The sequence below is a fragment of the Bolinopsis microptera genome, chromosome 1 (assembly GCF_026151205.1).
Source record: "Bolinopsis microptera isolate Bmic1 chromosome 1, MBARI_Bmic_1.0, whole genome shotgun sequence".
NCBI lineage: Eukaryota > Metazoa > Ctenophora > Tentaculata > Lobata > Bolinopsidae > Bolinopsis > Bolinopsis microptera.
In genome coordinates this window covers 4775933-4801915 of record NC_087072.1, presented here as the reverse complement: position 1 = coordinate 4801915, position 25983 = coordinate 4775933, and the positions used below count along the sequence as shown (strand labels likewise).

Below are 25983 nucleotides of genomic sequence, written 5' to 3'. Positions count from 1 at the left end.
GTATTTATAGCTAATCTAACTAGACTAACGAGCTAGTTAACGAATATATGACATTTAACTTTGCTCTGCGAATCGTTCGCCGCGATTTTGGAGATTTTCGCTGCAATTTTGCTTAGTTTGGCATGTCGCGGCGCCGCGATTTTTGCCCTAAATAATCGCGATTTTCTTTTGTCCCTATATATGTCCATGTCACGTTACGTGATCATATCAGTTCAAATCATAGGATGGTGTGGCAACAGGTGGTCCTGAATCCGGGTCTATCGCTAATTAACATATATACGTGAAATGGATGTTGGATAAGAGATTACTGATTCACCCTGCCATCACTCCGAAGAAAAAAATGGCATCAAGGAAACATTTTCTGGATGATATCTGGTTTGTGTGGAGAGGGACAGAGCGCCAGTTTGGGAGTTTCATAAACACACTTAATCAAGTAGGTAGCGAGGATAGTTTCACGTTAAAAGAAAATGTGGACTCAGAAGTGGAATTCCTTGATGTAAAGTTGACCTTAAAAGATGGTGAAATGGAAAAATCGGTATTTGTTAAACCCACTGATTTAAAACGATACCTAAACCGCAAATAAGACCACAGCACTTATGTGTTAAGTGTTTAAAGGCATTCCCTATGCTCCAACGTGGCAGAACAGGAAAAGAGCGTTGACTACATATGTGTTCTCCTTGGTCATTTCATGTTTAATTCCTGTGGCTGTATGTAGCCGGAGGCCAAATTTTTGGCTAGTGGCTACAAACCACCTGAACTTCAAATAAGCAAAGAAAAAGCTCTAGAATCGAATAGAGAAGCAATCCTCGCTAATTATCGGAATGGAGTCAGACCGAGAAATATTCAGAATATTTTCAAATTTGTAATAAACCATAGGCATAATAAAACATTTTAAATATATCATCGATAATTATGTTAACGTTTGTTGAACTCGGCGGTAAACAATTGAGTATTATATGTTACTATGTACTAAAAGCCCAGGGTCACAGGGAAGAAGCTAATAGTAAATACATTTTTGATAGTCAGTTTTTTTTGCATCAAAAATTATCCACCCTTACCGAAGATACAGCCGATTATTTTGTAAAACAATCTAAACACAACGTAATAAGTAGATAACCACAAAACTGATAAGAATGCCATACAATAATTTTTTACACGTAGCTCATCCTTCACGCCTTGTAAGGACGCAGGATTCCGTTGTAAACAGCAACTGCAGTAGCTGTCCCCAAAAACGGAAGAAGTCCAAAAGCCTGAGGAGTAGGGCAATTTTATGTGTTGTCATGGTAATCGATAGAAGTTTAAATATAGTGGATCGCTGGTAGTACCAGTGGTACTTATAGAATATGTCCGATGAGCAAAGTGCTGAAATACCGGACCTTAAATCTGGAAACGGAAACGAGAGCTTAAAAATTAAGGGGTGCCTATTTTTACCCATAGATGGTGAGTCCAGACTCCGCAGACTATATACCAGCAAATCACTACTGGATTAAGACCAGTCACGACATATGGTCCCTGATGGGAGGTAATGTTTGATCAAAAACACTAACAGTTTATATTTATCACCATAGTAAATAGTTTATGGTAAACTTTCATTAAATTGGTCGCCAGACCTCTTGCTAATGCTATGGCTTACGCAGATTTAAAGCCTGAAAATGTGAGTCTTGCATATCCAAACTTGATATTGTAAACTTGCATTTTTCAATCTATAATAGTCCAAGTTTGATGTTACTGAGACCGTATAACGCGTATTTACCATGAAGAGGAGAGCAACGTGAACACTCATTCCGATAGCGAATGGTTGAAGGAAACAATCAGCATGACCTCTTCTAGTGTCAATTGCTGCCAGAGTGACCAGTATCAACATCCAGCTACCAGCTACCATGAACACTATTACCTGCAATATGGAGTTCCGATGGTAACACTATATCACCTGCGCCAACTAAAAGATTGTCTGCTTCCCATCATTCAGTTAGTTTATTGTATTTGTATAAAAATAATCACGGTAATAAAGAGTAGGTACTCACTTTGATAAAAGGAAAATTTTCAAATGTTGGAGGTGCGAAATCTGGAAGACCCTCAAAATTACCAATTCCCCACAGTAAACCTAAAAAGAAAACCATTAAAGTCTTTTATTTGGAGTTTGCTTGAAGCCATGGTTACTCGACCTCAAGTGTTATGCCATATATTTTGAATGAATCGCCTCATTGACATTCAAGTATGCCCAAAGAGCAGAGTTTCATACCTGCAGCAGCGAAACCACCACAGAACTGCACGAAAATGTAACAAATCATTCTGATGAAGGAGATCTGAGTATCCAGGAAGAACATTAGTGAGATGGCGGGGTTCACATGACCTCCTGACACATCCGCACATAGGTAGATCATCAAACATACAGCTGGGGGGGGGGGTACCAGTTATCATCATAGTATCATCATAATGCTTAATATTGACGAAAATAAGTAGTCTATAGCGATGGAAGAAAGATTTTTAAACATTACTATTTTGACAGAATTAGAACTACCAGTACCAATTACCGAGCGTCTGTCCTAAGAATATTTATTACATCTACTTACTCATCCCAACTCCGAAGGATGTGGAAAAGTTAAAGAGATCCGTGGTTCCGCTGTCATCTAATCTCGCTATGATCCTGGGGTTTATTCCACCTGAAGATCAATACTACATAATCTATAATACATAGTAATATAGTTATTATGATTTTTATTTATTCGAATTATGTTTACTATAGTTACTTAGTTATACTACGGCCCTGAGCTGCATTTGAAACATGCCGCCTAAAAGTAGATGTAGAGAAACACTGAAGGAGACAATAATTCTAAAGTTTCAATTTACAATCCAGTGATGACATTGTATTATTTGTACCTGTAGCGAAAAGTACGAGCATGAAGGTTCCAAGAAATTCAGCAAAAAGTGCTCTGAGTCCCGCCTCATTTGTGAACTCCTTAAAACTACCAAGTTTCCATTGTCTTTTAGTAGCCTGCTGAAAGAGAAGGAAAATACTTACATATATCATAAAATACACTACTGATCAGTAACGAGTCTGTTGATTAACAAGTTTGATAAGTGGTTACCTCCGTATTTAAACCAGGTAGTGGTTCATATGAACATCACGTAACAATGAGACACACATTTCATAATGTTTCCAGGATTAATCAACAAAAACAGCTAGTTGTGCAGTTATAGTTAAACCATTATATTTATCAAGCTGCATCATAGATCTGAGCCGATCGAGCTGCGGATCAGTTTTAATGATAAAAAAGAAGACGCTAACCTTATTATATTTATTCGGCAGAGCACCATTACAAATGGTTTGACCAACATTTTCTTGAACTGACACAGTTAGTGGATTCTCTACGATCATTACAAAGTCATCACAGAAGCTGTTAAAGTTAATGCTGAACGACACTCAAATGTACTGCAATACTAGTGTACTTACTACTGGTACTGCTAAAGGAGATGAGGCAATTACTTTATGTTCTGTGGCAAAAATGACTGTTTACGGCCATACATATTTATGCGGTTACTATTACTACATCACTTTTCATCCCTACATTTTCCAGCATAAGCGACTCCGGTAACTCAGAGAAGATCTAAGTCAAAATCTTTAATTTCAACTTTCGATTGTCAGATTAATGTAAATGAATCTTTATATTTAAAAATTATCAAATTTCACTGCATTATGAATGATAGAAATTATGTAGTTAAGAGAATTGCCGAATATGTGCAAATGAAGTATTACATTTGCCAATATAGGAAATTGACTGGGTTATTTAATTAAAATATTTATGTAAATCAATATGTTGACCAAACCCATAATTTAAAGTGGCCGCTGGTGTTCTTGAAAAAGAAATGATTGATTTAAGCCCTGCATTGAAAAATGCTCCCACACTATTCAGTTTTTCTGTGCGTTGTGCTAAAACGCCTTACTATAAGGACTGACTAGTGAATACTCAATACGTGCTGTCAACACTTTTATTGCAATCTAAGTTTTTAGTTTTGTGGCATCATAATATGAATTCTATGACCAAATTAATGACGCAAAATAAGATTAGCATCTTAATATATATAAACAACAACAAACAATTTGTGACCTGCCTATTGGCCGGGCGCCGCCATAGACTCAACACATAGTGTGTGGGGTATTTACCCCGGGCACAGACCTTAATCTCTCGACCGGCGGGTCACACCCAAATCTCCTGCTCCAACTCTTTCGAAGGCTGGCACTCTACTACTATGTGGCCAGAAGGAAATTCTTATAGGAACTCTTAATGTACCAACAATAAGAGAACGATCAGATACCAGCCCACAACTAACTATTCGTTGTAGGAGACCTCAATGCGTAGGAAACTCTGAACATATCTTTCAGATATGAGTCAGAGTAGATCTCAAATCGACTTCATCATTTGTCGGAAGAAATGGAGGAACTCCGTCAAGAATTCCGAAGCATATGGTAGTTTCCACAGTATTGGCTCAGATCATAGAGTAGTTGTAGCAAGGGTTAAGCTTATAGTCTCCGGATGAGCAAAACGGAGAAGAGGGATCCGGTTCTGGACTGGTCTAAACTTAAAAATCTCAACGACTCCAAGTGTTGAGATTGCTAGGCGCTGAGGGAATGTAGCATAAAATACCACTCAGATGCTACAGACTACAGAGGACAACCGTATAACTGTTCAAGAAGGCAAACAGAAGTTAGGCGATGCCTATCATGCAGCCCAAGAGCAACTGCTGGAGGGGCAGGTCCGGGAACTGGAAGAGGCAAGTTGGCGGGGCAGGCATGCTAAAACAAGATTACGACCATGATCAACAAGATTACGGGTAAAGCTCGATCGTATACTGGCAAAATCAAGGGCAACTCACCAACGGAACGAGTTCAGAAATGGCAGGACAATTTTGCTACTCTTCTAGGCTCAGCACCAACAGTAACGAATGCGGAAAAGGATATTGATTGATGATCCAGTCCACCTACCTCTGAATATCGAAACAGAAGCGTTCACGTTGGATGAGTACAGGAAAGCAAAGTCCAGTATAAAGGAAGGGAAAGCATGGGGTGACAACAACATAGCCCCAAAAGTCTTAAAACGATGCGACCTTGATCAAATTGTCTTAGACTTCTGTAACAATGCTCTATTGAAAGGCGAGAAACGGGGGGGGGGGGGGGGGGGGGGATCATACACTTAGTACCGTACGTGACGTTGGGGGGTGGGTCATATTTTCTTCCAAAACACAGTTAGTACATGGTACAAAAGCCGGCAAAAGGGGGTGGGTGTCTTAATTATTATCCGAAAAAACAGTTAGTACCGCGAAGGGGGTGGGTGGATCTTTTGACAAAATTCCAAAATTACACTTAGTCGACGTCACGTACAGAACTTAGTACCTGATCTGAAACCGACTGAAACCATAAATCGAGACAATTCTGCGCAGAAACCAGAACGGATTCAGAACAGGAAGGTCAACAGCCCAGCAGATATTGGTACTGACTACTGAGGCGTCAAATAGAGAGGGTCAAGAGTCGGAAACTGCCAGCTGTTCTGACATTTATAGACTTTAAGAAGGCTTTCGACAGTGTACATCGTGGGAAAATATTCAATATTCTAGAAGCTTACGGCATTCCAGTCAAAATCGTAGAGCTTATACGGCTCATGTACGAGAAGACAATGGCAAAAGTCCTAACTCCAGACTGAGAAACGGAATTGTTCGAGATACTAGCAGGTGTGTTACAGGGTGATACCTTAGCACCTTACCTTTTTGCAATAGTCATCAACTACTGTATGAGGCAAGCCATGATAGGTGATGATGCGGAATGACTTGGACTCACTCTCGAGTCTCGAACGTAGAAAAAGCAGAAGAGTGGGGTCCAAGATCATCACCGATGTGGACTTTGCAGATGATATGGACACGTTCATTGAAGTTTGAGGATATTGGTAAATATTAGTGACCCTACTAAATGGCACGATGATGTAAAATGTGTCACACTATGAAACTATATAAACCCTCTATGCCTAGGATAATCGTTTCATCCTCTAGATAAACTTTGTCGCATAACGATATCTTTATCAGACGATAAGATATCGCTTAAATGCGGCCGGCAGTGAGTTGTAAACTTTGTCACACTATAAAAACGTGACAGAGTTTATATGGACCCCTTGTTGCCGTGTTTGACCAAATTTTCCAATTTCAAATTTATAGGATAGTCGCATATGACTATTATCTACATATTTAGCACCATGGTAGCACCATGTAAACTCCGTCACACATTTAAGAAATTTATATGAGGGATGTTTATGACATCCTGACAAGAAATGCCGAATAGTCTAGCATTGTTATGTGGGCTGAATGTGTTTGGAATTGTTCACATATTTCATTGTTATAGGCAAATACAAATACAGAAGGCAGAAATAGGACAAATTTGTCACATACATTTGTATGATATCTCAACATGTGTGAAATTGAGTAAATATTAGTATACCAACTTAAACACCCTATATTAGTATTACGTACTATGGATTAATTAACAATATTTCAACCACACACCGGTCATATAAATTTGTATAAGGCAGTGATATGTTAACATTGGCAAAATTTCAACACCTGAACATGGTAAAAAAATATGATACCTTTATTTGCTATTTGTTGGCAAAATAACTAGTTTATCGACATAGGTATGGTGATAAAGTAAAATTATATCTTATTCGAGGTACGATTCTTCAAAATAGGGGGCAAGAAATGTAAATTTCTTCATATACGTCATTTTAAAATGTATATAGATTTTCTTTCATATCAATAGTCCTTATTATAGTCGGAATGGATTTATACAAGAAATGTAGAAACCCATGCCAATTTTTCGTCACATTGAAATTATACTGTTGGGGCAGAAAAAGTGAATTTTGTCACATTTCAGTAACTTAGTAAAATTAAACTCAGCATTGTTAAACTTGAGTTCTAATTTGCTGAAAAATAACCAACCAATAATTCCTGGAAGAACATTGAATTCTAACCGAGGTATGGTTCTTCAAAATAGGGTCAAGAAGTGTAAATTTCGTCACATACGCGTACGTCATTGTAAAATATAGATACAATTTCTTTCACGTGAACAGTCCTTATTACAGTCTGAAATGATTAATACAGAGATGCAGGAAATATAAAAACCCATACCCATTTTATAATGTGCGTAATATGTTAATCACTGACTATTTTATTCTATAATCATTGTTTCCAAATTTAACCTATTTACGATGTCATTTTGTGACGATGTTTACATCAACTGCCCTATACTTGAATCAACTGTACCCGTGTATCGTCCTTATATAAAGTTTTCCCGCAAGATTTAACCTATTTACGATGTCGTATCATTTTGTGACGATGTTTACATCGACTGCTCTATACTTGAATCGACTGTATCCGTGTATCGTCCTTATATAGAGTTTTCCCGCCTTCCAAACCAAAATCATATATAAATGATTTCGGAAATTCACCCAGAATTTCAAATTCCATATAATGTGACAGAATTTACATCATTTCCCAATAACCAAGTGCATGTATTTGCTAACTTTTCAAACAACATATTTTAGGGCTATGATTGGCAGAAGAACCATCAAATAATGAGTTGAAAGGATTTTGAGGACACCTCACAGTAGAAAAGAGGTCTCTTATTCTGAGTGTGACAAAGTTTCGAAATATTGCCTTAAAGCCGTTCGATCACTGCCCTTAAGGCCTACGTTGTATCATAATTGTTAGATTGACCTAATCTACTATATTTTAGACCAAAAAATGCTAATTGGGCAGCTATGGTAAACAATGTCACAATAATGTGACATTTTTTACATTATAGTGCCTAAAAGCAATATATTTTATTTCTGAGCAGTGCATATGGGAGTATGGGTCACGTGGCTAATGTTCGGAACTTATGAACACGTTAGATTAACTAGCGGGAACCCGTCTACCCTAAAGTGGTGTCAAGACTCAAGAGAATAAAATAATTATTACCTATTTAATTCGCGTTTTTGACACCACTTGGGAGTCCAAATTTTGGGCACTAAAATTCTTATTCCTTGGCCAATTTTCAATTTTTTCATGCTGATTTGAAGGCCATTAAAGCATTTGACCCAGTCAAAAAAGTTTCAGTTATATATCTTTTACGGTTTTTGCGGAAAGTCGCGTTAAAGTTGATGCCCTGGTGTCAGTAAAATGGCACGGATCCATATATCCATATATATATATATCGTCTCGCTTTATATAATACTAGCAGGAACCCGTATAATATATAACCCTAAACGGTGTCAAGACTCAAGAGACTAAAATAATTATTACCTATTTAATTCGCGTTTTTGACACCACTTGGGGGTCCAAATTTTGGGCTCTAAAATCACTATTCCTTGGCCATTTTTTTATTTTTTCATGCTGATTTGGATGCCATTAAAGCATTTGACCAAGTTAAAAAAGTTTCAGATGTATATCTTTTACAGTTTTTGCGGAAAGTCGCGTTAAAGTTGATGCCGTGGTGTCAGTAAAATGGCACGGAAAACTATCGTCTCGCTTTATATATTATAGTAACATAGTAAGATAGATGCTAAAATTAAGCCACTATCGTCGAAAACGCTATTTTAGGAATTTACCAATATCCTCAAACTTCAATGAACGTGTCCATATAGCACTTATATCTGAGGACATGGACATGGCTAACGAGTTCCTGCTCCGAGTAGAATCGGCGGCAGCGAGCGTGGGGCTTCACATAAACGAAGGCAAGACCAATTAGGTTATGACATTGAATATGGAGGATCGATCTAGCGACCTCCAAAGTCGATCTGGGAAAGCCATAGAAAATGTGGATGATTTCATCTACTTAGGCTCCTGGATTGACAGCACAGATAGGGAGATAAGGGTTAAAAAGGGAAAAGCATCGGGTGCCCTACATAGACTGAAGGATATCTGGAAATCCAAACTCTCAAAGAGCCTAAAGATTAGATTGTTCATAGCGGCTTGTGAGTCAGTACTGCTCTACGGATCAGAAACCTGGACACTGACAAAGGCTCAAGAAAAAGTTTCCGCAAAAACCGTACAAGATGTACAACTGAACAGTAACACTTTTTGACTGGGTCAAATGCTTTAATGGCCTCCAAATCAGAGGGAAAAAAATCAAAATTGGCCAAGAAATAGGAATTTTAGAGCCCAAAATTTGGACCCCAAAGTGGTGTCAAAAACGCGAATATTCAGTATTCAGTATTCAGTATTCAGTATTCAGTATTCAGTATTCAGTATTCAGTATTCAGTATTCAGTATTCAGTATTCAGTATTCAGTATTCAGTATTCAGTATTCAGTAGGTGATAATCAATAATTATTTTGTTTCTCGGATTTATAAATTTTTGGTATCATGGTATAGTTCTAACGATGATGAGATCAGAACACACGGCCATAATTCTGGGAAAACTTGCATTGTTGGAATATCGTGATTTTAAAACGGCCTTGAATCAAAAAAAGTGTTACGAAAAAACGGCGTTATTTTGCTGAAATTTGGGCTCAGCGTCGGACTGTTTTCAAAAGCTCATGATAAATTGTAATAAAATGATGCAATCATGAAAATTTCTGGAATCTATGTACAAATAACTTTTCCAAACGATAGCATAAAGTATGATAAGTTTACAAATATCCGTGTATTTGATAAACGCAATAATATAAGTCAAGTCAGAAACACGCCTACTCGCAAACATTTTGAACTATAACTCGAGCTACAAACGTCGCAAAACAACTGCAGTTTCGGTGAAATGGCGCCAGAGAGTCTGTGGAACGCGCAGTAGAGCTCTCGCACGTGAGAAATGTTCGAGTCAGTCTACCTTGTTTGGCGCGCTGTTTTGTTTCCGTTACGAATGTTGACCTTGTACGCCATTTTGTCGCCATTTTGTCAATTTATACGTAATTTCGTAAATTTCGTCAATACCACGTTTAGCCAAATTCCACAGAGAGCTTATAATTTACTTCCAACACGAAATAAACATTGCTAAGGCCATGAAGTTACCTAATGGCTACTTTTAACGGAAAATCAAGTCATTCTGTGACATGTAGCGTCCTTTTGTCACTTAAATGGATGACGTTGACTCTAGAACATCGTGAAACTTTCCATCAGTAAAGCTAAAAGTATTTCCATTCTAAAAAACTTTACTTCAAGATAATTGCACGAAAGATGAATAAGTGTCTAAAGATCCATTTGATTGAACTTGTCTTCAACTTTTAAGCTGTATTACGTCTCGAAATAAGCGATCGACCGCGCAGGATTACCACCTATATTCAGTATTCAGTATTCAGTATTCAGTATTCAGTATTCAGTATTCAGTATTCAGTATTCAGTATTCAGTATTCAGTATTCAGTATTCAGTATTCAGTATTCAGTATTCAGTATTCAGTATTCAGTATTCAGTATTCAGTATTCAGTATTCAGTATTCAGTATTCAGTATTCAGTATTCAGTATTCAGTATTCAGTATTCAGTATTCAGTATTCAACTGTATTGACTTGTTAATATAAATCAAACGTACTATAATATAAGGCTATGATACAAACTACAGAGTTGACATGTGATCAACTCTACCGTAGAGTCTACCCTGTATCTAGCCCTAAGCCCATTTCTAGGTCAGTTAAATTCTACTGATGGATCACATCACTAATTATACGTCACTAATTGGTGACATGATCTGATCTCCGTGGGACCCCTAATAATGAGGGGGCCTGGCCGTCGTGCAGCCAATTAAATAGGTAATAATTATTTTAGTCTCTTGAGTCTTGACACTATTTTAGGGTTGTAGACAGGTTATTTAGGGTTATAGACAGGTTTCTGCTAGTAATACTAGTGTAACCCGTGCAGCTACGGCCGGGAGTTCATTATCGCACTATAAACCCGCCTATTATATTTTAAAACACGCATAACATTGTCTTATGAAAGTATGAACTCTCTCTATGAACTCTACTCTACAGTCCAAACAGACCGCAATATTGAGTGCAATCCCCCCTAATAAGCTTATAGTATTATTTTGTGGCTAACCTAATTATGATTCATGTACCAACGCTACATAATATGCAGTAATGGGAGAGAGAGCGAGGAGGGAGAAAAAGAGAGCCATTTTTTGTCACATTTGTGGTACAAAATGTGACAATTAAACCACTTACCACCGACCAATTAAACCACTTACCACCGACCAATTTGAAAAACCTTATTCATTTGGCTTCGTCAGAGTTTTGTCGAAACTATACCGAAAAAACCAGTCCCGTAACTCTTACCGTTTTCTATAAGGCCGCTCGGAATTACACGTGCACAGACAGACACACATACAGACACACATACAGACACAAATTCTGAGATTATTGTGTAACTTTAAGATGTGATAGGTCCCTTACCTCTTTATCCGATTCGATTACTATTTGGTATTCCCCGTTCATAGCACTGCAGCACCTTTCACTTTCTGCTTGAACTTTGAAAAAAAGACCTAAATATAGGTATTATAATTATTTTAGGTATAGGGCGAGTTGCCAAATTGTTAATTTCTCAAACCTTTTTATACCCGACCGAAAGTAATCGAATTGAGTGAAAATGTTAGTTCCTGAGTTTCATCGTGCCCTTCAAAATACATGGATCTTTTATTATTTATGTGATGTGTGTACTTTTCGAAAGGTTGTTGAAAGATCATTTTTTCAAGCTTCGGTTTGAAGAACAATTGACCGATACAAGTTATAGATTCTTTGAGTGCTCCAAGCACAGTGTAATAATATCATAGCTACCGTACCAAATTTTCAAAATAATATATGAAAAACGTATTTGCAGAACACAATTCAATAAAAGAATACGATAGCTGGAAAATATTTGGCAGGTGAAAATCATGATCAGCGAAAAATTAGACGGCGAAGTTGTTGATCGGTAGAAAATAATTCAACCGGTTGAAACTATAAAATTATGGGTGCAACTAATGCCCATATAGACGAAAGGGGGTTGGTTATTATCTAAAGCTTTTTTAAAATTATTATTCAAACAATATACACCCGTTCTCTGCATGGCATGGTTAGCACTGATTGAATTTTCGTTAACGGGTGATACTCGTAAGATATTTGTAATTTGTTCCAACTCGGTGCGCGTCTTGGTAGGTTATAAACCTACAAACTTTTTGAAACCCTGACCCTCTTCACTGACCCCAACCCTAACCACTAACCCAATCCCTAACAAAAGCACATGTGAAACCCTACTAACCCTACTAACCCTAACGAGAAATTGGACCAACTTCCTTATCTGGTTATGACTTATATCACGTGATGGAGACAATGTTTCGCCAATATCTCGTCAGGGGAGCATTTTAACCCTATGCCATGGGGGTGATTCGGAATCAGCGTCCGAAAATACATCGATTCAAGTTGGTTTTAACTGTCGGGGGCTCTTTTATAAAAAGCTCAAAGATTGACTGTAGAGTGATTTGGATTTGGCACGCTCGAGTTAGACATCTTTAACAATATATGCTTATAATAAATACAGTAAATGTAATAGAACTGTAGAAAATTTTAAAATCAGGGTAGAACCATGTTTGTAATATAAAAAGCGGTTCATTAAAAATAAAAATTCCGCAATTTGGAAAATACAATATATTATGTATAACCAAGGTTATAGAACTCTAGGTGATTACATCTCTGGGGCTCCAGCTTGTCCTTTAATGTTTAAATATCTGGTAACCTCGTTCCATACCAAGGGCAAGTTGTTCAGAGATCTGGGCTCGTCTGAAGTACTGCGTAGGAGTTGGTCAGGTGGTTCCAAGTCGCTGCATCATCGCCAATCTCTCTGATTGAGTCGTCAGTATCATTGTTTTTCCTTTCTCGATATCATCGTCCACACTGATTCTTGTACTCTTTCTTTATCAGAAACCTACCTCTCTCTTAGACTTGTAGGTAAAGAGTCGCTCTGATAAACCACAATGCGACGGCTATTCGGACTCCAGTAGATACGGATAACCAAATACCAGTAGTATGTTTTACGCTAAAATCAAATGTAGAATATTCTAGAAATCCAATACACTGCTGACATAAAATATTGTTAAAATACTGTAGGTACCTAACGCTATATTATACCTTATAAGATCAAAGAATATTGAAAATTTAAAAAAATTTTCTTAGCTATGATCCCGGTCCCAATCCCGGTCCGGTCTTATTCCCGGTCCCGGTCTTATTCCCAGCGGTCCCAGTCTTATTCCCGGTCACGGTCTTATTCCCGGTCCCGGTCTTATTCCCGGTCCCGGTCTTATTCCCGGTCCCGGCTAACGGCTTAATCCCGGTCCCGGCACTTTTTTCCAGTCCCGGTCCCGGTCGATCCTTGAGTGTAACCCAGGCAGCTACGGCCGGGAGTTCACTATCGATGTTGAAACAAAAAAGTACAAACTCGTTTAATCGTAAACAAGCATCAAGCAATCAAGGTACGTTTGTAAAAAGATCAAAGAATATTGAAAGTAAATTTGCTCAGCTATGCGATCCCGGTCCCAATCCCGGTCCCGGTCGTATAATATATATTATTATATATATTATATTATATATGGTAGAAAGAAAACTCCATTTACGGACGGGAGGAGAGTTAGGACTCCTCGATAACTACATTAAATACATTCCTTCCGTAACGTCCTGAATAAATATAATTACGAAAACAAAATTTACTAAACATTTAAAAACATTACTGAACACCAAAATTATAATACTAATGCAAAGATACAACAAAAGAACAAATAATAATAACTCAAAACAAATAACAACATAATGTAACATAATAGCAAAATAACATAATAACAACAAAATAACATTAACAACAAAACATGCGATAATTGATCCGATCTACCGGACAACTGAACCCAATTTGGGAAAATAATTATCAATCAGTCTACCTAATTAACAATTTGAAACGACAACTGAAACCAATCGTCACTAGAAATAATTAACAGATAAACAGGTATCAAAATGCCGCTCTAGTTTAGCTACTGCCTGGTAAAATGCCAGAAAAACACAAGCCTAGAGGCCCAGTGGCATAAAGTGAGGAATTTAAGAATCTAATTCCTAGCCATCAACTTAATAACACCAGAATGTGTGTGTGTCTGTGTGTCTGTGTGTCTGTGTGTCTGTGTGTAATTTCCGAACAGTTATACAAAAAAAACGGTAATAGTTACAGGACTGGTTTTTTCGGTATAGTGCCGACAAAACTCTGATGAAGCCCATAAGAAAATTTTATAAAAATCGGCCGGTGGTAAGTGGTTTAATTGATGATTTTGTTCCAGAAATGTGACATAAATGGATGGGAGAGAGAACGAGGAGGATAACATGTACCGTAATTAGTTTAGCCCCACGTAATATCAGAGCTCACTCTTGCGGCCGCTTTGTTTTAACTGTAGGGAGATTTCATACTTTCATAAGACAGCATTATGCGTGATATCAAATATATAATGCGGTTGTATACTTTTACATTGCAACTGTGACAGTAAATTCCCGGCCGAAGGCACGGGTTACACTAGTAATAATAATATTTCCACAGCCACCGACTGATTTTTGTCCACAAACATGTTTAAATCATATTAAAATCTCGATCCTTTCTCCGGGTTTTACTGTTAGAGAAACCGTCTGTGTCCAGAAGTAGTTGAGCTCCTCTTTGTCCGTTGGTGTACTTGCTGAAGACAACCATGATTCGATACTGTGACCACCATCTCTCTTCCTTATGTAATTGATCCGATCTGTATAACAAGCGATGAAAAGGTCTCAGGTGTCTTTCGATCGCAAGATCTGTCCTCGGGTAATCGACAACGGAACCCAATTAAACCTAGTTCCCATGCAATTAATAGGCACCCAATCAGCTTAATTGGGTGATCACCAATCAGCGTAAAATCAGCGTAAAAAAAACGACAACTGAACTCAGGTCATATCAAAATTGTACCGAAATGCGACAACTGAACCCAAATTTTTGTAGATCAGATTTTCAGGTTAGTTTGGGGGCCAGCATTGGGAAAATAATTTTAAACCCAATCAGTCTACCCAATTAACTTTGAAACGACAACTGAACCCAATCGTCACTAGAAATAAGTGTTGTGGGGGTGACCGACAACTGAACCTAGTTCTCACGCAGTTAACACGCACCCAATCAGCTTAATTGGGTGTCCAATCAGCTTAAATCCCAAAACGACAACTGAACCCAGGTCATATCACAACTGCACCGAAATCGGAAATACGACAATGGACAAGTGAACCCAACGATCGGATTTTCAGGTTCTCCTTATTCGCAGGAGACTGTGGTCATTATCACTACTAGCAGGAACCCGTCTAACCCTAAAATGGTGTCAAGACTCAAGAGACTAAAACAATTATTACCTATTTAATTCGCGTTTTTGACACCACTTCTGGTACCAAATTTTGGGCTCTAAAACTCCTATTTCTTGGCCTATTTTTTATTTTTTCATGCTGATTTGGAGGCCATTAAAGCATTTGACCCAGTCAAACAATTTTCAGTTGTATATCTTTGACGGTTTTTGCAGAAATTTGCGTTAAAGTTGATGCCGTGATGTCAGTAAAATGGCACGGATAAATGTATATATATATATATATCGTCTCGCTTTATATATAGTAAGATAAGGGTCGTTCACATATTAGTATTACGTTATCAGCTGAGGGGGGGTTTCCGAATGATTACACTAGCCAATAAAGTGGTTCAGGTTAATTGGCTCAGAGTCAGATCTCGTTTCTTCTGATGCTTTGGGAGGGCCTGCAATGGTTCAGATCTCGAGCCTTGGGTCGGATCTCGATGCTTGAGGAGCAGTGGATCGTATCCTTTTTGGCACGCTTCGTGAACACGTAAGCTTGTTAGATCATATCTCGCGATCGAAAGGCAGTTGTCGTTTCAAAGTTGATCAGGTAGACTGATGCGGTTTAAAATTATTTTCCCAAGCTACCCTGCCTAGGAAAAGTCCAAATTGGGTTCAGTTGTCCGGTAGCCTGTTGCGCTGGAGATCGTTGTTCATGTTGTTATAAAGAATCTCGTCAAATTTCACCCAGTCAGTGTTTGTTTTGGTTCTTTTTTGGGACCAGATGTAATATCGAACATAATATATCTGTGATCGGAGTTTGAGTAAAGATCGCTAACGTGCCAGTTGCTGATCAGTTCAGCCCCCAGTTGGTTGGTTATGGTGAGGTCAATGATGGAATTATGACCGCATGAGTTAAGGAATGTTGGAGTTTAACCTTTGTTAAAACAGGATCGAGAGCCCTAGCTGCTAGCGACGACAGGAAGTAAAGGAGTTCCTCCCCTCTTATATTGCACAGCCTGTTACCCCAAAGAGTGTGTTTGGAGTTGGTGTCCGAGCCTATTATGAGCGGTATTTTGTTGTCTATATCGTATTTGGCTAGAGGTGTGGTTTCGTGGGATGGAGCTGGTCCATTAATATCCATGTACGAAGCTGCCAGAATTACTTCTGTCGAGCTAAGTTGAATCTTAATAACTACCTGATCCGGGGTTGTGAATTGCGATAGTTCCCAACTTTTTTCAGCTAGGTTGTTGTGTATTACTATGAGTATGGCGGCACGGGGCCTAATCATAATGTCCCCGCCTTGGTAATAATATTAATACTCGGTTAGTTCTTTGCCAATTGGTGGGATTAGGTTTTTGTTATTGGTGTATGGTTCAGTCGCGAGTACAATAGGATTTTTCCTGCCATGAGTGTTCACCAGCAGGGTTTTCCAAGCGTTGTACTTGCGTTTAAGGTTGATTTGAGTAACAGAGTAATATTAATAATGATTTTTACCTGTTTTTTTTTTGGTGTTGGGGACGTGGCGTGCAGCATCTGCAATTACCCTCACCGGACAGGTACTAAGACCTTTTGGATCGGGCACTGTGTCGGGGGGCTGGTCGAAGTCGAATAGCAGCAACCATGCAGCGTCTCCAGGAGAAAACTGTGTTTCTCTAAAAATGTCTCACCCAAAGGTTTACTGGGCGGCGCTCTGCAGCCTGTCATTCCGCCGAATCTCTATGTTACTGAACATGATAGCCTGAGGTCCCCAGGTAGCCGAAGGTGAGACATCCATATCCACCCAAATTGTACTACTTCGGTAGTGCATATAGTTAAACTAAAAGTAAAATTGGAACGATACAGAAAAGATTAGCATGGCCCCTGGGCAAGGATAAAATGGCATAAATTAAGAGACTTTCTCTATGGAGAAAATGGAAAAAGTAAAAACCCTTAAATAATTCTTCATTTTATGCCATGAATTTTGATCATTGAATTCGGTATGTGGCAGCTTACTTGGACACACTATGCACTAACATGTTTATTTTCGCATACCAGGCTACTCAAAGCTCATACGAAGTTACTAGAGGCTCATGCCAGGCAACTAGAGACACATACCAGGTTGACTATTGTTAATGATCAGGCCCGGCGCGCACTACTTCGTAGCACTTGCCATTTCGAGAAGACAGCAGCGCACGCTACTTCGTTAACGGGTGATACTCGTAAAATATCTGTTCCATATATTGGAATATATATATATACAGGACCGTCGACGAGTCCAACTCGGCGCGCGTCCTGGTAGGTTGTAAACCTACAAGCTACTTCGAAGAAATTTTGACGAATAACATCCGTCAAATACCAGGCTACTTGTAGCGCGATGCGTTAATGGGCCGCGCCGCGCACTCAATTATGCTTCTCGCTTAATCGGCGCTAAATTGACATTGTCAATTAACAGGCTACTACTACTAGAGGCCAAGATCGATTCGACCATTTTGCAATTCAAATTCCACTCAATTTCACTCTGATAGTGATATACAATTTAGAAATCGTTCGGATATCCGGCTATATATAATAGTAAGTAGTTATATATCAAAAGGTGATTGGCCGAATATCAATCAGAAATTTCATTAATTTTTAGAAAAAATTCTTAAGGTTCCGAAAAATATTTTTGGCTCATAGTCATAATAATCAAAATAACTTTTTTGACTTCGACAATTTTCGGTCCGAGTCATCCTCGACACGTTGTTGGTTTACAACCTACCAGGACGCGCGCCGAGTTGGACTCATCGACAGTCCTGGAACAAATATTATACGAGTATCACCCGTTAATCGACACGTACCTTTATATTAAGGGCCTTTATATTAAAGGCAAAGCTCCCGCTTCCGAGCTCGCACTGCAAATAGGGGGTGCACGATAAAAATAAACTTGCTCGGATTTTAAAATTTTGTCATGTACCACTGTTTTCTAGAGACTGTGAGAATTTTCACAATACCAAATTTGTCATACCTTTTTGGAAAGATCAGTGAGTTTCGCCTAGGTGCCATATTCGATGGTGCGCGGCTTTTGGAGCAAAAGTAGCTGTAAAAGTCGCGTAATTTGACCAAATTCGTCCAAATTTGACCATTTTTGTCGTAGTATTCGGATATATCTTCAGTTCCTTCAATGGGATCATTCTGGAAATTGGCGACGACCTTCCATAAGGGCTTTCACAACTGTCCGAAAAATTTGGTGGATATCGGAGTTGATATAGTGATCAAAATGGGGCAAAATACGCTGCTTTTAGCTGTAACTATGTAGTGCGCCATCGACAGTGAGCCGCGCGTGCCGACTGTATAGTAGAGGCTGTTACGGGCAAATATCACGCTTTTCTGCACGAGCCCTGGGACTTCTTTTAGGGATCCTATATGATAGTATGGATTGTACTGAACACTCTGACGGTATCGGGAACCTTCTAGAGCCTTCAGAAGCTGTGTTGTGAGCACTTTACTGCCAAAACTTCGGACATCTACAGACACCGGAATATCGACTAAAAATTTTTTCTGAGTTGTTCCCCTAATTTCTCTTAGGTTGCTTAAGCCCTAGAAAGTGTCAGATCGTTTAAATATTGCTCCATTTTGGTGTTAGAGACCTCGAAAATTTCGACCTCGTAGAACGTGTTGCGCGTCGTATGTAGTGTTTACAATAGAAAAAGTGCACTTAAATCTGATTCGGTTGCGGCGCGTGACGTATCTAGCACGATATTTGCTCGAAAGCGCGTCACTGCGCCAGAAACCTCGTGGTACCGTATAGTAACACTGTAGAAATAGATAATCACAAGAGACACAATAAACGTATCATCACTATACTATGCAAAGTTAATGTTAAAATGATACAATAGCCCTGCTTTAACAGATTAATCCACATAAACACTATATTTCTACAGATGCCACCGATCAGTAAATCGAACATGTTTTTGAAGATAAATCTTCTGATAGAATTCGTTTCTACATTGAAAGATTTCTTTTCTAATCTCCTTTATGAGTGCTGTCTTTGTTAAAGTGTTATCATCTCTATCCGCATCTATTGTTGCGGCAAGATTAGATACGATCCTGCTGTCGAAACAAACTCGTCTTACCGACATTGTCTTTCTGAGAACTGATGTGATCAGATTAAACATTGCTGGAGTTTGCAGCGTTCTCAGATAAATTAGACGTCACATAGTCATTGTACTTAAGCTTCAGGTCAGACACGAGGTACAGTTCTGGTAAAACATTCTCCTGCTCCAGTTAAAAGGTCCGTACAGCATCAATACCTGCACTCATTAATGCAGCATTGGTGTTGTCGTGCGTGGACACGTGTCTTTCCATTTTAAAACCTGCCTTAGAGACAGGTTTTAAACTTACAGCTTCAGATAATTTACCCTTCAATTGTTTCACCCTCGAGTTGCTGTACCTCAAACGACATGTTTTGTGATATCTACCTAGCTTGCCATAGAGATATTTTCCGAGACTCTCCGGGTTAAGAACAGGGCACTTGTTCATGTGCGAATTAGGATTAACATCGATGTTGCACAGATCCTGACGATTTCTGTAGATGTCCACAGATAGTATGTTGCGAAATCGACGAAGAAACTTTTATCTTTTCCTTGAATCAGACTATCCTTTTTCGTTTCTAACGTCTAGGGAAATTCGTATTGTTAAAGAAGAATAACCTCTCATACTCTTAAAATTAAATCGAGATAATATGTATAATAATTATATTTGCGAGCAAGTTTCACACAAACCTGTTCAACCTGGCATATGAAACACAAGTCTCAGTCCATTTCAAACAAATCAACATCTGGTCCACTTGATTGGGAACTAAATGAAGAAGTCTCCACATTTTCTTAGTTCTATTCGAGGAGGGTGACAAAGGCGGGACTTTTTCCACTTGGATGGCAATAGCTTCTTCAATCTTCATCACAAGAGGATTCGTCAATTTCAGAAACAGCACTGTACACCTGCAAATACTTTATTACTTCCCACATTTATATCAACAGTATCATATCACATAAGTTTGAAATCGTACAAGTGTAATATCATTTTAAAAGTTTGCAAATCCGATAGAAATGGATAGTACAGGGAAATCCGTCTGAAAAAATCGATTTGCCGACACACAAAGCTTACAAAGGATTTTTGACGTTTTTGTGTCCTAATAGGTGTCCTTTATGGCTGACCAACTTTTCCAAACTTTTCCACGTGTCTTAAGGCCACTTTTTGCCACTTTACCACTTTTTACCACCTTTCTTGTTTGTCAAATATCTTTAGTTGTGAACATCGTAGAAAGTTGCAGATTAAACGAGGGTGTTCATATTATCAAGATGAAAAACTTTTGTTGAGACAATTTTTTCCTCAGATAATCAATTAATTGGATAATTATCAATTAGCTAATAAGCAAAAATTTAAAAAATTTTTATTGGCTCTAAATGATTGGAATAGCTTAAAACACGGAGAAAAGTAGTTTTTAGAAAAACTTCGAAAATTTTTCACTTACATTTTTTTTTCAAGACTTGGAAAAAAATTTCGAATTTTCGAAATTTTTTTTCGCCAAAACTTATCAAATTGCATGAAACGTAGAGAAAAATGCTTCTAAAAAACTTCGTGAATTTTTGTTTTCAAGAATACTAAAATCACTTATATTTGTAGTTGGAGTTCAGTAAATCTCGGCAGATTTTAGTAATCAGGAATTATTAAATCGAAATAGATAAAAGGACTGAAACTGAAAAACGTTAACCACAGGATATTAGAGTTTTATAATTAATTACAATATATCCTTATCGATTTTTACAGAAACTGCACCAAAGGCACATTTAAGATCGAGCCGATAGCCTGCTGTACTACGATAATATGTAATAAATAAAACATCTCTGAGTCTATACCGTCAATCGTGCTAATCTGAACCAGCCTACCTGGATTACCATCTACCTCTTCTTTTCATCAATAATTAGACCGAGTTGTGCAAGAAATGTGATTTATTGTAGCTCATAATAATTACATCACCCACCAAATGCAATATGAGTCATATCGCATTTGATGGGTCTGTAAATAATATCGAGCTGTTTTCAATCACACTATCACAATAAAACACAATACGTGTACATCATATGGCCCTTAATGCGGTATATGAAACGCTCTTTATCGGGGTGTTTCTATAAATCTATAGACTATACCGTACACTTCTCGTTTCTCCCGCGAAAGGCCGGTATAGAGAGGTTTTACTGTATCACGAAAACTTCTACTTGTCCTCATGGCTCATTGACAGCTCGAAGAAGGCAAGAAAACATCAGAAAGCCTAAAATGTCAACTCGCTCATTTTAATGTTCTTCGATCCGTCCCACATTGATCCCGAGCTTATCATCATGGCCCCCAAATATCCTGCGGCAAGAACCTGTCTTTTTACTTCATAACATCCGGATTGCAAACCAGCATAATCATTACCGTTTCTTGACTACCCCACGGCTCTTGCCCATGTCCGACGCTCGTATCTAGATCTTATCTTTGCCCGTATATTACTCTTTTTGAATTTAGCCAACCCTGACATATGGGGGTGATTTGAGGTATGAGGTATCTCGCATAGCGAATGAAGTGGTATGCAGAACAATAGAAAACAAGTCACAATAGATGTTGGAAGGTGTATTTACACTTGTTTCCTACTTCCTAGCTCTTCCTTGGTATCCATGGTCTCTTCTTGCCTTCTTCGAGCTGTAAATGAGCCATGAGGCCAAGGAGACGTTTTCGTGATAAACTATACCGGGTCTATCGAGGTATAAAGCGTTTCATATACCGCATTAAGGGCCATTTAATACAAAGGTATTGTGTCGTATATTACTATTGTGATTGAATACAGCTCGATAAGTACTTACATCACCCACTAAATGCAATATGAGCTATGATAAATCACATTTCTTGCACAACTCGGTCTAATTATTGATGAAAAGAAGAGGTAGCTGGTAATCCAGGTAGGCTGGTTCAGATTAGCACGATTGACGGTACAGACTCAGAGATGTTTTATTTATTACATATTATCGTAGTACAGCAGGCTATCGGCTCGATCTTAAATGTGCCTTTGGTGCAGTTTCTGTAAAAATCGATAAGGATATACTGTAATTAATTATAAAACTCTAATATCCTGTGGTTAACGTTTTTCAGTTTCAGTCCTTTTATCTATTTCGATTTAATAATTCCTGATTACTAAAATCTGCCGAGATTTACTGAACTCCAACTACAAATATAAGTGATTTTAGTATTCTTGAAAACAAAAATTCACGAAGTTTTTTTTAGAAGCATTTTTCTCTACGTTTCATGCAATTTGATAACTTTTGGCGAAAAAAAATTTCGAAAATTCGAAATTTTTTTCCAAGTCTTGAAAAAAAAATGTAAGTGAAAAATTTTCGAAGTTTTTCTAAAAACTACTTTTCTCCGTGTTTTAAGCTATTCCAATCATTTAGAGCCAATAAAAATTTTTTAAATTTTTGCTAATTAGCTAATTGATAATTATCCAATTAATTGATTATCTGAGGAAAAAATTGTCTCAACAAAAGTTTTTCATCTTGATAATATGAACACCCTCGTTTAATCTGCAACTTTCTACGATGTTCACAACTAAAGATATTTGACAAACAAGAAAGGTGGTAAAAAGTGGTAAAGTGGCAAAAAGTGGCCTTAAGACACGTGGAAAAGTTTGGAAAAGTTGGTCAGCCATAAAGGACACCTATTAGGACACAAAAACGTCAAAAATCCTTTGTAAGCTTTGTGTGTCGGCAAATCGATTTTTTCAGACGGATTTCCCTGTACTAGGATTAAAAATTACTACTCGCTGTCTATTTACCTTTGAATAATAATGTTTTTAAATGTTAGTAAAACAGGAGGAAACCACTCACCCTGTTATAGTTGTCTTTTACATAGTTAAGACACTGAATACACAAAAAATAGGTTTGCTTTGGTGAGCACAACCCAGGATTGATCTTCTGCAGCAGGGCGAGGAATTCTCTAGACTGTTTTGTCATTCGTTCACTTTCAGAGCGGAAGAAAACTGTGCCATTTGAATCCTTTATTTCTATTCGGGTACAGATACAGCACTCTGAAAATTGATGAATGGTCACATTTTTGTATACCCTACGGCAAAGTCTTATGTCTGTGGTAAAAGAATGATATTCTTTAAATAGTTTTTTATTAAAGCCTAAACTTAACTTCTACCAATTCAAAATTGTTTACGTCGGTCTCCCCTCCTTGAGCCACTTTTCACATAGCTATTGAGTATAAATCACTCTAGCACAAGCGATTCCAAACCCCCTCCCCTAGGCTGGATTAGGTTATTATATGTGAACTGTGCTCTAGTGCATGACTGACTTTACATAATGCAGAGCATGCAAAGTTTTGATGTTTCATAAACTTATGAATAAAGTTTTAAAAATCGTGACATAAAAAGCAGTGGTCGCCCGGTGCCCCGGCCAAAATCACAACCCCCAGCCCCGGCCAAAAATTGGCAATTCGCCGGGGGTAAACCCTGGCCCCGGCCAATTCTCAGTGGTCAGCCCCGGCCCCCGGCTATATTGGGGCTCCCCGGCCCCGGTCAGAATCCTGCCCCCGGTCGACCACTGATTTTTTTTTTAATCAATAAACTTTCAAATTGTTACACAAATACATCATTTTATTTCAAAGAAAATATCGCCGAATGACCTTACATGCCTTGACAAGTGACCGAGTGTAAACAAAATAAGGGACACCGAAACACCAGTTGACCAGTAAACTGATCATAGCAATTACATCGGGCCCTAAATGCACCTATAAGTGAAGCGATGCTGCAACCAAGGCATGCTAGGTTTATTCCATTGAACTAATAAGGTTACAGCCTAAAATATAAATATAATAAATAACAATGTACCATAAATCATAATTATAAACACACTTTATTTAACATATTTTATTAATTATACTTCATATCAATTTATATTTAGACAATATAGTTACATTAAGGTAAATTGTTTAACTGTCAGAGGATGTTATATGGTCGTTTAGAACTGTCCAGAGGTACTTAATTAAATGGGTTTTAAACACGGATGGCCTTGAGATTTCCCTTAATTCATAAGGGAGTTTATTCCAAAGAATGTGTGCTCTGTAAAAGTAAGACTTAGATATGCCTGAACATCTGGTCTGGCTTGACGTAAGGTTTTGTGGAACTTGAGGAGAAATGTCACTAATCATACTGAGATCGTCTAGATGTGATCGCCTTAACCTACTTCCCATGAAACGTCGTAAGTAAGGTGGAAATGTCACAACTGACATGTCATAAAAAATATTATGAAAATATAATATATCCTTGTAATCAAACCTTACCGAGAGTGGAAGGATATTTAGTTCCTTACACGCTATGAAATACCTTTTTTTGTCCCTAAGGCTCAAGTAAATATCATTAAGGATCCACTTGATACCTCTTTTTTTGTATCGATTCAAGTTTCTCCACCGAGGTTTCTGAATGAGGCCGCCAGACAATTGTGCAGTGTTCGAAATGACTTCTAACCTGAGATAGATAGAAGGCCCGACGTTTTTTAGTGTTCTTGGTGAAGTAACATGTTCTTTTTAGAAGGCCTAACCTCTGACTAGCCTTAGAGTATATCATATCACAGTGATGTGACCAATCTAACTTACTATTGATATGTACTCCAAGATCTTTTTCAATATCTGTGTATTCGATAGCCGTTTCATTCATTGAGTACACAAAATTAACACTACGATTCATAGAATATGCTCGGGTAATAGAAAGAACGTGACTTTTTGAAGGGTGAAACACCATCTTATTATGATGAGCCCAACTTTGAAGACTGTTAATATCCCGCTGGAGCAGCCAATGGTCATCCTGGGACGTGATTCTACGCCATATTTTTGTATCATCAGCATACATGGTTATATTTGTTTCCGGTGACAAATCCTCTGTAATGTCATTAAGAAAAAGTATAAATAAAGTAGGCCCTAAAATAAAAAGTTAACTCACTGGATTTGTCCAAAAGCGAGAAAAGTACTGAGAAAGCACTTATACGTCACCACTAGAGGGCCTAGAGAGGTTATATTTGTCTGTTTAATTGAATATTGAGTATATAATATGAGATTTAAGATGAACATGATAGATATAACGTCCAAATTCTAAAGTTCCACCAAAATTGAGTCACATTAAACTTGGTTAACACAACAATTTTAGTTCTTCATTATAGTAGGTGGTTTGACATAATGAAGTGTAGACTAAATTATTATTTATAATAATTACCTGTCGGAGCGATTTAAGTGTTCCTTTGAACAGTCCTTTTCTGGAAGGTTGAGAGCTTTCCATACATCCAGAGAGCCAAATTGGATTTGTCCTTCTTTCGGGCATATGCAATCTTTGATATGATGCCTTGTACATTTTGAAATCCTGCAGTTATCATTATTCAACACTTATAGAGCCTATAAGGGGTTAGGGGTCGTTCACATAATATTGTGTAATTGCAATATAGTAAGGTTACTGTACATTTCCAACCCTTTGTCATGTATATCACAACAGATGATGTTAAAAGCATAATAATGGGGGGGGGGGGGGGGGGGCAACCATATTAAAGTATATTAAAGTATATCCCCGGGTCAAAATCGGAAAAAATCCTACATTTTAATATACTTTAATATACCTACAATTAGAAGATTTATATTC

At 38.0% G+C, this 25983-nt stretch overlaps 1 protein-coding gene and 1 non-coding gene across 3 annotated transcripts; one reads left to right on the top strand and one right to left on the bottom strand.

The window, feature by feature from the left end:
* Positions 1 to 835: 835 nt before the first annotated feature.
* LOC134822879 (uncharacterized) lies at positions 836 to 11516 on the bottom strand. Of its 2 annotated transcripts, none has more exons than XM_063834147.1 (8): positions 11401 to 11516; positions 2881 to 2998; positions 2574 to 2663; positions 2243 to 2395; positions 2025 to 2104; positions 1754 to 1894; positions 1432 to 1512; positions 836 to 1250 (listed from the first exon to the last, which is right to left on the bottom strand). In XM_063834147.1, the coding sequence occupies exons 1-8, from the start codon at positions 11440 to 11442 to the stop codon at positions 1170 to 1172; spliced, it is 786 nt and encodes a 261-aa protein (XP_063690217.1). In that variant the 5' UTR covers positions 11443 to 11516; the 3' UTR covers positions 836 to 1169. The 2 variants fall into 2 exon arrangements, with proteins under 2 accessions (XP_063690217.1, XP_063690225.1); XM_063834155.1 differs by having other exon boundaries at positions 2881 to 2995.
* Positions 11517 to 17112: 5596 nt separating this feature from the next.
* Positions 17113 to 17218, top strand: LOC134826172 (U6 spliceosomal RNA). The gene has a single exon (XR_010161668.1). It is a non-coding gene; the product is annotated as a U6 spliceosomal RNA (small nuclear RNA).
* The last annotated feature ends 8765 nt before the right edge of the window (positions 17219 to 25983 follow it).

Bases quoted from the DNA above. Each gene is read 5' to 3' on its own strand.
- LOC134822879 (XM_063834147.1), bottom strand. From the start codon at position 11,442: ATGAACGGGGAATACCAAATAGTAATCGAATCGGATAAAGAG. The intron at 2,396-2,573 runs GTAAGTAGATGT...CCCCCCCCCCAG, and splicing joins ATCCTTCGGAGTTGGGATGA to CTGTATGTTTGATGATCTAC. The intron at 1,895-2,024 runs GTGAGTACCTAC...TCCATATTGCAG, and splicing joins AAAATTTTCCTTTTATCAAA to GTAATAGTGTTCATGGTAGC.